The sequence below is a fragment of the Tachysurus vachellii genome, chromosome 18 (genome assembly GCF_030014155.1).
Source record: "Tachysurus vachellii isolate PV-2020 chromosome 18, HZAU_Pvac_v1, whole genome shotgun sequence".
In the NCBI taxonomy this organism is placed as follows: Eukaryota; Metazoa; Chordata; class Actinopteri; order Siluriformes; family Bagridae; genus Tachysurus; species Tachysurus vachellii.
In genome coordinates, this window is record NC_083477.1 from 10,408,836 (window position 1) to 10,423,958 (window position 15,123).

Genomic DNA, 15,123 nt, shown 5'->3' on the forward strand with positions numbered 1-15,123 from the left:
GTGTAAATCTTTTAGCATGCTATCAGTGAGTTCTTGAGATTTAATTCATTTCTCAACCCTTAAGGCTTTTTTGTTGATTGTAGTGCTTCGTTCTAAAACCATGACTAACCCTCACTGTTAAAACCTAAAGTAATTTGAAAGAGTACTTTTAAAGTAAAAAATTTAATGTAAGTATATTTATGGGATTTTTCATAGATAAAATACTTTGGCACATCCACTTCAAGAAGCCCCATAAATTATATTTCACCAGAAAAAATGGTGTGGAAATGTTTTTATTCCCTTTTTTTTTTTTACAATTAATATGTAATGTTTTAGTTAAGAAGCCAGTTCAACTCATATTTTGGTTAAAAACAGTCAGTTTTCTTAAAGATGAATGTAACCTTGCTAATACTGTTTTCATCACAATTTCTTCCAATTCTATTGAACACATTATTTTTGTTTAGCTTGAACAGATTGCCTTCAGAAATTTCAGTGCAAACATAAATGAATTTATACTCCATGCACTGATACAAAACAATTAAAAAAAGACAATAAATCGGTTCTAACTCAGGACAAAGTTTATCTGATTTTCCCCTTAAATACTGCAACAAGATTTTCCACAGCAAATAAAAAAGTATTGAATGTTTTATTATTTTTTTATTTTTAATATGTTTTTACCAAGTACATTATCAGAACATCTTCATAAAAATACAATTCATACCTTTTTCATTCTGTGTACAACTACATCAGCTGATATAGCATCAAACATACTGGTACAACAGACTCTTTAGATTTAGAAAGAGGGATGATGCAGATAAAGTCATTACAAATGTCAATTAAGATATTTGAATTCAACAATAAATAAAAAAAATTGTTTTTGTACATCTGAGGATTTAAAAATGTCTAAACCAGGTTGAAAAAAATTGTATTTACACATACAAGTAAAATATTTACACATGCTCATGGATGGTCTGACATCTTAATCACAGGGATTACTAAACAAAACAACGAAACAAAGCACTGCAAAAAAAATGGCACTAAGTTCAAATATCGCAAATCTGGTCAAACTGATCTATTACTTATTATAATATTACAATAAACCAAATCTAAATTTATGAAACCTAATAAAGATTATTAAACACATTTGAATATTTTTAAGCTGTAAATGTTCTTGTTCTATTGGCAGATCATCTTGATATTTTTACGCACTAATTTCTAGAAAGAAGCAAATTTATTTGCCAATACAATAAGAAAATGTAAAGCTTTAAAACAGTAATATATATCTAGAAATAGATTTAACAATCTTAGATTTGGTTTATTGTAACCTTATAATAAGTAATTGAAGCTAGTAGATACATTTGACTAGACTGAAAATATTTAAACTTGATGAAGAATAATCTGCAATAGTGTTTCTATTTACAAAAAAAAAGTTTTCATAGGCATCGGTTTATCAAACTGTTGTACAATTCATCTGAAATTACAAGAGCACTGGACTAATGTTTTACATGGTGCAGGACATGGTGCATCTTCATTCAATATTGACAAAAGCTTATTAAGAATAAGACATAAATATATGTGTATGATCCAAGGATTTGGTACTGACACTATATGGACAAAAGCCTGTGGACACCTAACCATCACACTCATATGTTTCCCCAAACTGATACTCTCAATTGTATAGGGTGTCTTTATATGCAGTAGTAAATACAGTACAATATCCTTTCACTGGAACTAAGAGGCCTAAATCTGCTACTACATTATAATGTGCACAAAGTGATCTTCATGAAGACATGGTCTGCCAAGGTTGGAGTGGAAGAACTCAAGTATCCTGCACAGAAATTTGACCTTAACACCACTAAACACCTTTTGGGATGAACTGGACCACTGAGAGTACCCCAGGCCTTCTCACTCGACATCAGTATCCCTAAAGCTCTTGCGGCTGAAGAAGCACAAATCCCCATAGCCATGGTCTAAAATCTAGTGAAAAGACTTCCCAGAAGAGTGGAGCATATTATAACAGCAAAGTGTGACTATACATGTCCCATATGGCCATATAATGTATAGCATATAGTGATGTGTGAACCAGTATTTACAGTTCATTCAAAAATATAAAAATCCACATACACAATATTTACAACACTTCAAACATCAATGAGAATCTATTTAACAATTTTGCAGCCTTGTATTATATACACACATACCACATACACACTCACTCTCTCTCTTTCTCTTTGAAAAGTTACAATTACACAAGGTCATTCATTTTTGAGGTTGCTTTGTTATTGTGCATCACCTAGAAGCATGCAGTGGATGAGCCTGGACGAGCCTGCCCCAGGAACTGCTTCTAAAATGTGATCCAGTGTCCTTGGACACAACAACTTTCTCTAAATGTCCATTCATCAAGCCTGTTACAGCATGTAACTGCAGCACCATTAGATTGTGCAGTCAGGCTTAACATAGATGTTAAAGTTTATAATTCATCATCAAGGCTGACAACTTGCCTCTGGAAAAAAAAGAGTAAAATATTAGGCCTTCCAAAATAAAGATGCTAGAGATGCTAATGCTAACGTTATAATGATAAATCATAATAAAAAGATTCTTGGGCTGTACCGGTGGGTAGGAGAAGCCATCAGAGCTGTAGTTCCTACAAATGTGAACTTTATCCTCTGTGGTCTTCTGGTAGACTGGATTTTCAAAATGGATGGTGTTGGTGTTCTTCAGCTTCCAGTTCCTCCATAGCAACATGCCACCAAATACCAGGAGGCACAACATCACTTTAGAAGAAGGACGAATATTACAAATATTAAACTTCATATAAGAATTCTCCAAATAAAATTCAAACTCTTTATAATCTCAAATTAATTTTGTCATACTGACCAAAGGGCAATGCAATGTACAGAGTCAGCAATGTTGAAGATTCTTTTCTTTCTTTAGCAACAGCAATGTGAATATCTATAAATACCAAAAGTAACATGAGAGAAGTTCACCAATGAAATGAGCAAGAAATGCAGAATCAATGTTCAATTAATAAAATGTTATATTCATATAAATTCCATAATCTGATCAATACTTATAGATAACATATATAAACATAAACGTATTCATTGCCTCTCAAGGTGTACCACATTTCCTTAGACCCATCCTTTTTATCATATACATGCTACATGTTGGAAAAACTGCCCACAGTCACAGCTTTCACTCTTATGCTACGTTCACACATCCAATGATTTTACTGCTGCGTGTCGCTAGTCACTGTACAATGAAGTAGCCAGTAGACTATTGTATTACTGGTTTCCATAGTAATAAAAGTTATCAGTGGCTGGTGCAATTAAGGCAGGGTGTTTTATATTAAATTCACTAACGGCAGTTGCTGCACCAAGCCGCCCCATTTTGCATCAAGTTAAACTTTTCTCAAATTTGTCAAATCCCATATTGTCACTGCAAGTCACTGTATGTGTGAACGTAACGTAGCATTGTGCTGCGGAACACACAAACACAGATCCTACAGATGAAGCAGTACAGGTATTGACAATGCATTTTTGTACTAATTGATACTAATAATATCATCATAAACTCTTTCATGTTTCATCAACTGAATGTCTGTCATTTAAAAAAAAGTAAAAAACTGACTTTAAGAAATCATCTCTTACTTGTTTGTGTGGTCACTTCATAGTGAGTGTTGACTGTGGAGGTTTTGGCTCTGGTTGCTTCTGTAGGTTTCTGTAGTGACTTCACCGTAGTGGTGAAGATTCGAGCTGAGGTTTTGGTGGTTCTTGCAGCAGATGGTTTTGGTGTCATATGTGGGGTTATATGAGTGCGATCTGTGGTAGGAACTCTGGGCTGGATTGGTTGTGCTGTTGTTGGAACAGCTGTCCAAAAGAATTCAGAGTCATGGCATGTACTACACTGAAAATGACTTTAAATGTACAAAAAATGATTGTTTAGCACGATCAAAACTATTCTCCAGAACAGAAGTCTTACCAGGGACACATTTCCTCATATCTTTGTCCAGCATCATGTTGTCAGGGCAAGCACATGTGTACTTGGGTGAGAATTTGCTGACCTGTGGTGCAGCCAAGCACAGGAACTCACATCCACCATTGTTGATCTTGCACCAATTTACAGCTAGAAAAAAGGCAATATTACCCAATATGAATGTTGAACAAAAGCACAAAAATAGGTGGACTAATTCCTATTAGCTTTGTATTGTACTGTAACCCTGCACTGTATGATGCAGAAATACAGGGTTTGGTCATGTGATATAAATGAGCTAACGCACCACTGGGCTGCTTCAGGTTGTGAAACAGCACGATGTCCTCTGGAGATGTGAGGTGTTCAGCCACTTTTGTGATGTCTCCCCCTGTCACACGGTTAGCACTCAGGATATCGTTGTTGCTAACATCAGTCCAGAACACTCGCTCCTAAAGATCACATATGAACTTAATAAGTTTATTAACTTATTGATTTGTACGCTTAATATCTCCATATTCCTTTAAACCCCAGATAAAAAAAAATTAAATAAAGAAGAATTAAAAAAAGATGTATTTAATTCGTAATTCGTTTTTTATTTAAGTTGTTTGCAAATGTTTTGCCACCCCAGGACAAAAATATTTAAAAAAAATAAATAATTAAAAAATAAAATAAAATAATAATAATAAAAAAAAATTATACCAAAAGGAGGATACTAAGAACACTTCAGACAGCTTTGGGATCTTTTTTTTGGGAAAATTTGGGATTTTCTTTCTTTTACAAAATACCCGGTAAGAGCTATCTTTATTTGAATTAGAAAGACTTATTAATAGTAAATAAAATAAATTTACTTCACATTTTTAATTTCGCCATAATAAAACTTACTAAATTTAATTTACTTATAATAATTTAATGTTTTTTAAAATATGGTAAAATATAAATGGTCTACAAAGCAGAATTTGAAATGATTGTCTATGTTCATTAGAAAGATTTATAGTCAAGAACCATATTCTTAAACTAAACTTCTCACTCAAACTCACCTCAAACACTGTGACACTTAGAGGATGTGCCAGTCTGCCCTGGTCTATAATGAGTGTACGACGTCCACCTCCCTGCACATCAATACTGGCGAGAGTATGCAGTTTAGAGTCCACCCAGTACAGACGCTGGTTCAGAAGATCTGTACACAGTGAAGAAGGAGCAGATCAAAAAACATTCATTAAATACATCCATGCCCATGCTAGCAAAGTACACAGGACTACATGAGGGAAAAACTCTTACCAAGAGTTATCCCATTGGGCCAGACAATGTTATCAGACACCAAAGTGCTGCGATCAACTCCATTCAGGCCTCCCCTTTCAATCTTTGCAGGCGAACCCCAGTCGGTCCAGTACACAAAACTAAACAGAATAAGAAAGTTAGGCTAAGCCTGCATAGTTAGTAAAATAAAAGACGTTCTTTAAGCTTCATGTTTGTGACTCACTTATTAATTGGGTCCACCACAATAGCTCTTGGCTTGGTCAGGTCTTTTCCAAAGAGCGTCTTGCGCTTCTTTCCATCTGCTGTGGCTACAGAGATAGTGCCACGTACACTGTCTGTCCAGTAGATATTACCATGGATCCAGTCCAGTGCAATCCCCTCAGGTGCACCCAAGTCAGAGTCAATCACAATGCTATGCTGAGATGTGTCTAATGCTGCGTCTATTGGAGCTCTAGAAAATACAGTGCAAGCTTTATATAAAATGAGGCTCAAGGACATATGATTTTATGTATATAAAATTGATTTTGTGTATATAAACATATGGTCAAGGGCAAAAGTTCGCATATCCCATGGTTTTGAATAAGGAAAAGAATATCTACAAAAGAACCAAAGCAACATATCAGGTTTTGACACGACCCGTCTGTGTCTCTGAAGAATGCAAATATTGAGTAATCTTGAGTAAACTTGTTGACTTACAACAAAAGTATCAGAAACAACTGGTCACAGATTTTACAAATGAGATCCAAAACCTGTACATAAGACGATACAAAGCAGGATAAGCCCAAATGTTGGGTATATAAATCCTTAGATATAATTTTGCATTTTGAAAAAGAACAATGCAAAAATTGCTTCTTTTTTCCACTATATACATCACATACACTATGTGATCTGACTTCTTGACTATTATTTTTGTTACTTATGACAATTAGGAATAATAATCTGTGAAACGTACACACTTCATATTTAGACAAATATTTATTTCTTTCAATTTGCAAATTTGTCAATTTTTGGTCATTCTTGATTTCCTACTAAGTCAGTCAATTCTAGTTAAAAATAGAAGAGCTGAGTTTTTTGTACATTAAAGCCCTAGTTTATAAGATTATTACCTATAAATTTTCTTGAGGGACAGATCAGACCAGAAGAGCTCCTTGGTGGCAATGTTCATGTCCAAAGCAACTATGTGTTTCTGACGGGAGATCACTTGTGTATACTCGCTCTTATCCAGAGTCATCTTCCTCACCTCATGGCGATTAGTGAAGAAGAGATAGGCTATAGTTCCTGATATAGAGAAATCCATAATAGAAGATGTTATCAAACAAAACAGGCTGAAGTGAGTGATGCACAGTGCAGCCTAGAGCTCAAACACATACCAACAGCTTTGCAGGCTTTGGTTGCTGGATCCACTTGGTAACCTTCAGCGCACTCACACTTGTAGCTGCCCACCTGATTCACACAGATTTGACTGCAGGTGTCCCCTGTGGCACACTCATCAATATCTGTGTGAAGGAAAATTAGGACAAAGGTTTACAGCTTAATGTTCAAGTATGAGTGGTTTCAGCAGAGTAATTTCACAAATCTTCACAGACTTACCCTCACAGCGTTTCTTGTCTACCAAGCGGAATCCACTGGGGCACAAGCACTCGTAGCCAATCTTTAGGTCATTACAGATATGAGAGCAGCCACCGTTGTTGTACAGACACTCGTTAGAATCTATCAGGATGAAAGACGTTGTTACAAAAATCCACACAATAGTCTAAGGAATGGATTTATTAAAGGTTTAATACTCACCACATTCACGTAGCGGCTCATCAGACCAATCTCTACAATCACGCTGCTTGTCGCAAACTTTGTCCATGCTGATGCATTCACCGCTACGACACTGAAACCTGGATGGTGCTTCACAATGGGTTGCTGAAAAAAAGTTATCATGATACATCCCTCTAAACATACTGTACTCATAATTAGAGCTTTTTTCCTGAAGTTGATGAGTAAAGTCTCACCATTGACACAGCCGAGTTCATCACTCATATCCTGACAGTCGTACACCTGGTTACATTGGCGGCTCCCGTGGATACATGATCCATCACCACAGCGAAACTCATCTGGCTGGCATGTGGATACGGCTGTTCAAATACAAAATTGTTCTATACAAAAATGCTCTATCCTTTTACATATGAACATCCACAACACTGAAGTTAATCGTGCAGCTTTTCCAAATGTTTTTGGTAGGACAAAGAAAAAGGTTTTAATTTTAACTTACCGCAGTCTTTCTCATCCAGTCGATCCGGGCAGTCGGGATCTCCATCACATCTCCAGGGGTTTGGAATACACTCTCCAGTACCACAGTGGAATTCCATACTGGAGCAGGGCCTGCTGGGAGATGGAGAAATTCGGTGGCCGCAGTACTGAGGCCACTCGTCTGAACCATCCGAACAATCGGAATCTCCATCACAGGCCCACAGGCGTGGCAGGCAGGCAGAGTTGTTGCATCGAAAAGCAGTAGAGCTGCAGGTAGTGGTCTGACACTGTGCTTCATCGGTGCCGTCGTCACAGTCAACATCTTCATCACAGACAAAAGCCCGTGACACACACTGACCATTTGTGCAGCGGAATTCACCATTCAGACAATGTCTGGGAGCTGAAAAAGAAATAAAAGACAGAATATTGATGTTAAAGATGTTATTATGTAGAATTAAATGTTATTATTATTATAGCTTGACACAAACAACGCTCACCGCAGCCGACTTCATCAGCTCCGTTCTCACAATCAGCCTTCCCATCACATTTCCAGCTGTTAGGCACGCACTGGTTTAGCCGTCCACCACATTGGAACTCGCTGGGTTTGCATGTCTTTGTTACTAACAGAAATGAACAGAATATAAGATCAGTGTAAACACAAATGTCAGTTGTACCCTACACCCATTAAACCTTGTTGATCTGACAAACAACTTCACATGTATCCGCAAGGATCATGAGATTCTTACTGCAGGAGGCAGGGAGCTCATCAGTGCCATCACCGCAATCATCTGTACCATCACAAATCCATCTTATCGTAATACACTTCCTGTTGCCACACTGGAAATTCCTAGAGCCGCAGGGTCCATCCTCTGCAAAACATTGAGATATTCATTACTGTTTTTCTATTCTGTTTCAATTTACTATTTAGTTTTTAACATTATCACAAAGTGGGTTTATAGACATCGAGATATAGGATTTGATCCCTAATATTTAAGTCAGATGTAACAGTGGAAAGCTTCAGAGGAATCAGATTTAAAAGGGAACTACGGTGGCCAAGAAGTGCAAAACAAATTAACAAATCCGAAAACACATTAAGAAATCCGAAAACAAATTAACAAGTCCGAAAACACATTAACAAATCCGAAAACACATTAAGAAATCCGAAAACACATTAACAAATCCGAAAACAAATTAACAAATCCGAAAACACATTAACAAGTCCGAAAACACATTAACAAGTCCGAAAACACATTAACAAATCCGAAAACACATTAACAAATCCGAAAACAAATTAACAAATCCGAAAACACATTAACAAATCCGAAAACACATTAACAAATCCGAAAACAAATTAACAAGTCCGAAAACACATTAACAAATCCGAAAACACATTAAGAAATCCGAAAACACATTAACAAATCCGAAAACACATTAACAAATCCGAAAACAAATTAACAAGTCCGAAAACACATTAACAAGTCCGAAAACACATTAACAAATCCGAAAACACATTAACAAATCCGAAAACACATTAACAAATCCGAAAACACATTAACAAGTCCGAAAACACATTAACAAGTCCGAAAACAAATTAACAAATCCGAAAACACATTAACAAATCCGAAAACAAATTAAGAAATCCGAAAACACGACATTTCAGACAACCCGGAAGAGGTTGGTATAGTTTGTGATTGGACAAGACACCTGTCAATCAAGGTATACATGAAGTTCAACAGTCTGCCTCAGGAAAAAGTTGGAATGGATGGATGGAATGGATTACTGTGGATTAATTCTGTTATTTTCTTATATTTAAACGGAGAACTTTACACATTACAGATAATATTCCATACCTGTATATCTTGAACGACAGGTGTCTTGTCCAATGATCGGTAAGTTTCCGTTCAAAAAGGATACACTACCGTTTCCGGGTTGTCTGACTTGTCCTTGTGTTTTTGGATTTGTTAATGTGTTTTCAGATTTGTTAATGTGTTTTCGGATTCGTTAATTTGTTTTGCACTTCTCGGCCACCGTAGGGAACCCATCCTCTTCTAGGTGACACCAGAGAGTGGGATTAAAAAATCTTTAAGTCAAACAGTAGTATGTTGGGTTTAACATACAACTGTAACATATAACAGTATAGTGTGTTGGGTGAGAATGTTTTAGAATTAATAAATGAGAACAGGACACTATGATCACATCAGCATTTATTAGCTCTACAGCATAAACTGTTTTTGCAAACGTCCATATCTATATGGAACCACCAACAGCAACAGAAAGTGATTCACTATTGCAAGCGAAAACATTTCCACTGCTATGTTTGGTAAATCATTTTTAAAAACCATATATTCACGCAGATCCATTTAACTAGATTAAAACAATAATAGTAACATGAACTAATGTAAGGAGAAAGGCAGATTTCGTTAGTTTTCAGCACACAATAAGCAAGAATTTGTTTGAAAACAAACACAAAAAAATGATTTCATAACAGATTAAAGTCTAACTGTCACAAGTGACTTTAGTCAAAGCCTTTGTGAAACCAGTAATGCAGGATTATGTCATGCCTATTGTATTTCACACTTACCTGCGGAACTGGTGTGATCTAACCAACCGTATTTAAGATTTAAAATCAAGAGATCTGTATAAGCTGGTTTAAATACAACTGGTCTGATCTGTTTGTTTGTTTCCGTTACCTTGCTGTCAGTGCCACCAGAAAGACGAAATGGGGTTTAACCTCTAACTAAGAAGGTTTTATTTACATTATTGTCAATGATCAATAGTTCTGCTAGTAAACACTGAAATATGTGACAACGTGAATCCATGGATATCACTGCTGTATCACAGCTCCACAGTTTCAGGTGCTAAATCCATGATAATGTTGCCTAGGTGTGCATGAGTGTGTGTGTGTGTGTGTGTGTGTGTGTGTGTGTGTGTGTGTGTGTGTGTGCATGGTACTCTATAATGGATCATTCCATACAGTGTGTGCTCCTTCCACACACCTAGTATTAATGGAATAAGAGGAATTATCGAAGACAAATGAAATACGATCCCACATCTATTTATCCCTTTGTAGCAAAAAAACAGAAATAATTGTTTATCAAGCTGATTTATAAAATCTTTATATTGTTGAACATCATGTGGTATAGGGATTCATGTATAAGTTCATACTTTAATCAGTATGGGAAAAACTCCTAAAGTTTATTGATATAAAGCTTTTCCTGGGCAGTAGGGATAGTTTGAACCATAGATGACAAAAATATGAAGATTATCATTAATCTCAGTTCTAGTCTAATTATCTCAGTCTATTTGTTTTATCAGTAAAGTCATTGTGACATTTCCTCCTCCCAATTTGTAACAAAGCTGAGATATGTATGCCCAGTCCTGCAACCAATAGGCTATCAGTGGATGGATGAGGCTTTGGGAATAACCTTCTAGTGCCACTGCACATTTGGCAGCTTTCAGTCAGCTGTTTGTGACATAATCTAAAGAGGAGGGACATAACAGATCACGCCACTGTTAGCCGGTTTAAGTGCACACAGGTTTCCTACTGACAAGCAAAATTCAAGTATTATTCAAAGTCTCACTAAGTATCTTTACAATCAATGACAAACTAATCCTGATCAGTTATTCCCCTAATCTCTTGAACACTAAAGACATCTCTTAAACACAAAAGACCTCATGACATTGGGGAAAACTTCATGCTATGTTATGGATACAATGTTATGGATTTTCTGTCAACACATTCTCTTGTCAAATTAAGATTATACTGGAATTTATCCATTTGAGAAGATGCTGTGGATGAGAGCTACTAAATAAATCTCAATGTAGATGAGAAACGCACCTTCTAGAGTTTATTTTGATTCCATACTGGAGTCATCAGTGTAAAGACATATCTATATTCTCAAGGAGAATAAAAGTAGTCTTAAGGAGGTAGGACAAAACTAAATATGTTGCTTCCATATTCCATAAGTATTTGAGAATATTTATAATGGCGTGACACAAAATCGTTCATATGTACCACCAAAGACTGCTTATGAACAATAGCGCTGCCCTTGTTCTGTGTTCTGTTCTGAGTTCTGGTAAAATGCACATCATTATCAAGGTTCAGGGAAAATATAATTACTGGAATCTGGTGGTTTAAATACAGGCATATCCAAGCTTTGAAACCAGATATAAACCAAAAATAATCCAGGTCCTTATAAGTGCACGACGTGTGATCAAAAACAAAAACTACTGTACTGAACACAAAAAGAAAATAGAATCTGAGTTCTTACACCAAAAACACACAAGCCAACGTTGTAATAATGCAACATTCACTGTCCATCACTATGTGTGGCAGTACAGTAGAAGCAAAGCAGTGGGAAACTAAACCGTGGTCATCTCAAACCTTCAGATTTGGAGACCCCACTGGAAAGAGGCCCCTATTGTGGACCATAAATCTGGAAATACAAAGTCGTGACACATTCCTAAAATGTTCCTGGCATTCTCCATGCACTTTCTGAAACATAATAATGAGGGAATTCCTGGAAGTAGTGTTGGGGGCGACCAGACTAGAGTGCTGCTCTTTAGGCAGCCTCTAAAGGCACAACCCAGATACACAGAACTCTAGCTCCAAGAACTGAACAAAGGGATGTGGGATTGGGTTAAATAAGTGGGCAGAAACCCTGCAGAATATTTAGGATTTATCATGTAGTCTTTACTCTATTTATGTTCACACTGATAACATTTAGACCACATTTTGCCCACATTTACTGTAGAAAGTCTAGATTTATCAGTTTGTCACAGAATAACTGTTTATAGTAGACACATGTACAGTCACGGTCAAAAATGGCGCATGCGCATTGTGTGAGTGTGTGTGAGTGTGTGTGTGTGTGTGTGAATGGTGCAACATAAAACCTGTTAAACAGGATATTAACCTATACATGAAATTTATGACAATTTAGATATTTTCTATAAAATGTATATAACTGCAAATTATAAAGGTCTCTTTGACTAACTAATGGTAAACTAATGGTCTTACCTGTTTGAACTTGGCAGGTTAAATACAACACGAAGAACAAAAATAAAACCTTGTCCATAGTTTCCTAAAGAAATGCTATTCGGAATTATTAGTACTAATAAGAGAGAGGACACTTTTACTCGCCGGTGCCGGTACTAGATTTTGTATTATGGTGAAATCAGTTCAATTTGAATGAGGGGTGTAGAGTGGGCGTGGCTAGCCCACGCAGGGGCGGGGCTTGGTGGTGTGATTTTTGAGGTGCGGTGTTTTCATCTTTTGGGGGCGTGTCCTGAGAGGCCACCCCAACAGTATAGACCACGCCCTGTCTGGCATAGGGGAGTAGTGAAGAATCACATTAATACCATATGCATAAATTAATATAATTAATAAAATCATAGAGCCTACACACATTTCCATGTTTTAGTGCTGAAAAAAAAATAAAATAACATTTATAAAACTAACCTAAATTAAATCTAAATATATGATGATGTTTATAGATTTATACTATTATATATACTAAAAAATTACATACTACAATATATTCTCACTCATCCCAATTGACTTTAAAATATCTGTAGATTTTTTTTCTGTTTTTAGAGCCTTGCATGATGCATGAATGGGGGATTATACCTACATGCCAGGTTTCTGTACAATAAAGCATTTTTTTTCTGTTTTAGCTCTGCAGGGTCTTCTACTTATTAACACTGTGATAAGGCACTTAGTGACATACTAGCCTTGTGGCCTTGACTAGTAAGGTGTGTACAAACCAGATGAGCAAAGGTAACTGGAAGTGCAAAGTGACAAAATAATGAGGCCCAACCATCGCATATTGCATCATGCTTTTTTCATCATGTACTTTTTTTTAGGAACAGAAGAATTTGAGCAGATCATTGCTTACAAAATTATTCATAGGCCTGGCAGAATAAATAACACAATAAAAGTAACACATTTTCCTTAACACAGCAAGGAACGTTGAGACGTAGTCAGCGTTGAGACGTAGTCTGCGTTGAGATGTAGTCTGTGTTGAGACGTAGTCAGTGTCCAAACATTTTATTTTGCAAAGGGAAAATGTTGGAACCACAGTGGAGCCTTCATAATCCTTATTTAAAAAGAAACTTATGTGAGGTTGTCATCATCGCCACATTATTAGGAAAATTTATTATGTCTGGTTGAATATTATGTATGTATATTCTTAAAATGGCAGTAAAATCATGCAGTTGGAACACCACCAACCAAGAAATACTGTAAATCCCTGATGATATCTTACACAGAGTTCCAACTTGATCTAACGCACCATGCTGAGCTTCTGTAAACAGGAAAATTCACACGTTTACTAATTTTATATCCATTGTGTGCATTTCAATTCATGACACTGATCGTTTTATTATCTTATTTGAAGGCAAAACAAGTAAGAAATCTGTTGCAGAAGATCCATTTTACTGTGAAGGCTTGAAGTGAAACTTGATTGATGGTCTTGTAGAAGATACACATACTGTATCAGTGATTCCTATCTAATGTAGTTTGAACCAATTGTCAATTGTCACCTTCCTGTACTGAACAATAAATTTATGGGACATCCTTCACTGAAAGCATTTCAGACAGAGTTTTCTTCCACACTGGAAGGCGTGTGTTTGTAGCAGGTGAGCATGGATGAGCGTAACGACAGATGCTATTTGTAACCAGTATGTCAACTGTACATATATAATACATTTGAGTGTTTGAGTGTTATTACAGTTTATAAAGTACAAAGTGTAGAATAACCTGCTGAGCATCTCTAATGATTGTAGGCTTAAAAAGATGCCTGGTATAGTGAAACAAATTTAAAGCCACAAACAAAAAGTAAAACAAAATCTTATAGCAATTATATTCCTTCACAGAAAACCAAACATGGTTTACATGTAAAAGGTGTCACACTCGACACGGTTTGTCATTTGATACTCAGATGGCAAACACTGTTAAGCTTTTTCAATTATATGTATTAGAAGATCCTTTAAAGCTGCAAGTGAAACTTTTACTTTTCCCATTTTTCTGCAGTCTCACACAAATCCACACTGCATCTAACATTGCTTGATTAAATTCGTCTACCTTGTTTCTCTGACCAGCATAGTAAATCCTACAGTGAGCTAAATAAAATTAATAAAATATTAAATATTATTTTACTAAATAAAATAGCTAGATAAAATGTGTGTTCTGTCATCTGATTTCCCCCAAAATACTACTAATGGTAACTTGAATGAACTGGCTTAATCCAAATCTCAGCTACTCAACAAAAAGTAAGATTTGATGGTGGAAGTTTGAAGGGAATTAAGCCCTATGGATCCAGTAAATCGCCAGAACATTATTGCACAAAACTGATGGATTAATTAGGTTTATGCTATAAGGTTAAGGCTTTGCACAGCCATTTTTCCTATTGCCTCAGAGCACCATCTAGTGTTAAAATGAAGACCAATAACTAACGAAAAGAAAGTCCTTAGAGACGAGGCTAACTGCTAAATCCACCACAGACTAGCTTAAGAAAAACAAAATGTGCCTTTTAGAGTGACCCAGTCAGAATCCAGACCTTTAACCCCATAGACATGCTGTGGAGTGACCTCAAGAGTTTTGTAAAGAGAAATGGTCAAAGATTCCTCCTGAACGTTGTGCAGGTCTGATCCAGAGCTACCAAAGGCACTTGTTGAAGT

General features: G+C 36.2%; 1 protein-coding gene across 1 annotated transcript; it reads right to left on the reverse strand.

Annotated features, from left to right (window-relative positions):
* Nucleotides 1-620: 620 nt before the first annotated feature.
* On the reverse strand, nucleotides 621-12,607 carry ldlra (low density lipoprotein receptor a). Its single transcript, XM_060892220.1, has 18 exons — nucleotides 12,464-12,607; nucleotides 8,193-8,315; nucleotides 7,944-8,066; nucleotides 7,469-7,846; nucleotides 7,209-7,331; nucleotides 6,997-7,119; nucleotides 6,799-6,918; nucleotides 6,579-6,704; nucleotides 6,315-6,486; nucleotides 5,432-5,659; nucleotides 5,230-5,348; nucleotides 4,989-5,128; nucleotides 4,259-4,400; nucleotides 3,961-4,104; nucleotides 3,630-3,848; nucleotides 2,857-2,931; nucleotides 2,590-2,753; nucleotides 621-2,482 (listed from the first exon to the last, which is right to left on the reverse strand). Exons 1-18 carry the CDS (start codon nucleotides 12,519-12,521, stop codon nucleotides 2,450-2,452), a joined length of 2,610 nt encoding a protein of 869 aa, XP_060748203.1. The 5' UTR covers nucleotides 12,522-12,607; the 3' UTR covers nucleotides 621-2,449.
* Between the last annotated feature and the right edge of the window lie 2,516 nt (nucleotides 12,608-15,123).

Excerpts from the sequence above, each read along its gene's own strand:
- ldlra (XM_060892220.1), bottom strand. The coding sequence starts at position 12,521 with ATGGACAAGGTTTTATTTTTGTTCTTCGTGTTGTATTTAACCTGCCAA. Across the intron at positions 7,120-7,208 it reads TGAACTCGGCTGTGTCAATG|CAACCCATTGTGAAGCACCA; the intron begins GTGAGACTTTAC and ends ACTTTTTTTCAG. Across the intron at positions 5,349-5,431 it reads GTGGTGGACCCAATTAATAA|TTTTGTGTACTGGACCGACT; the intron begins GTGAGTCACAAA and ends TATTCTGTTTAG.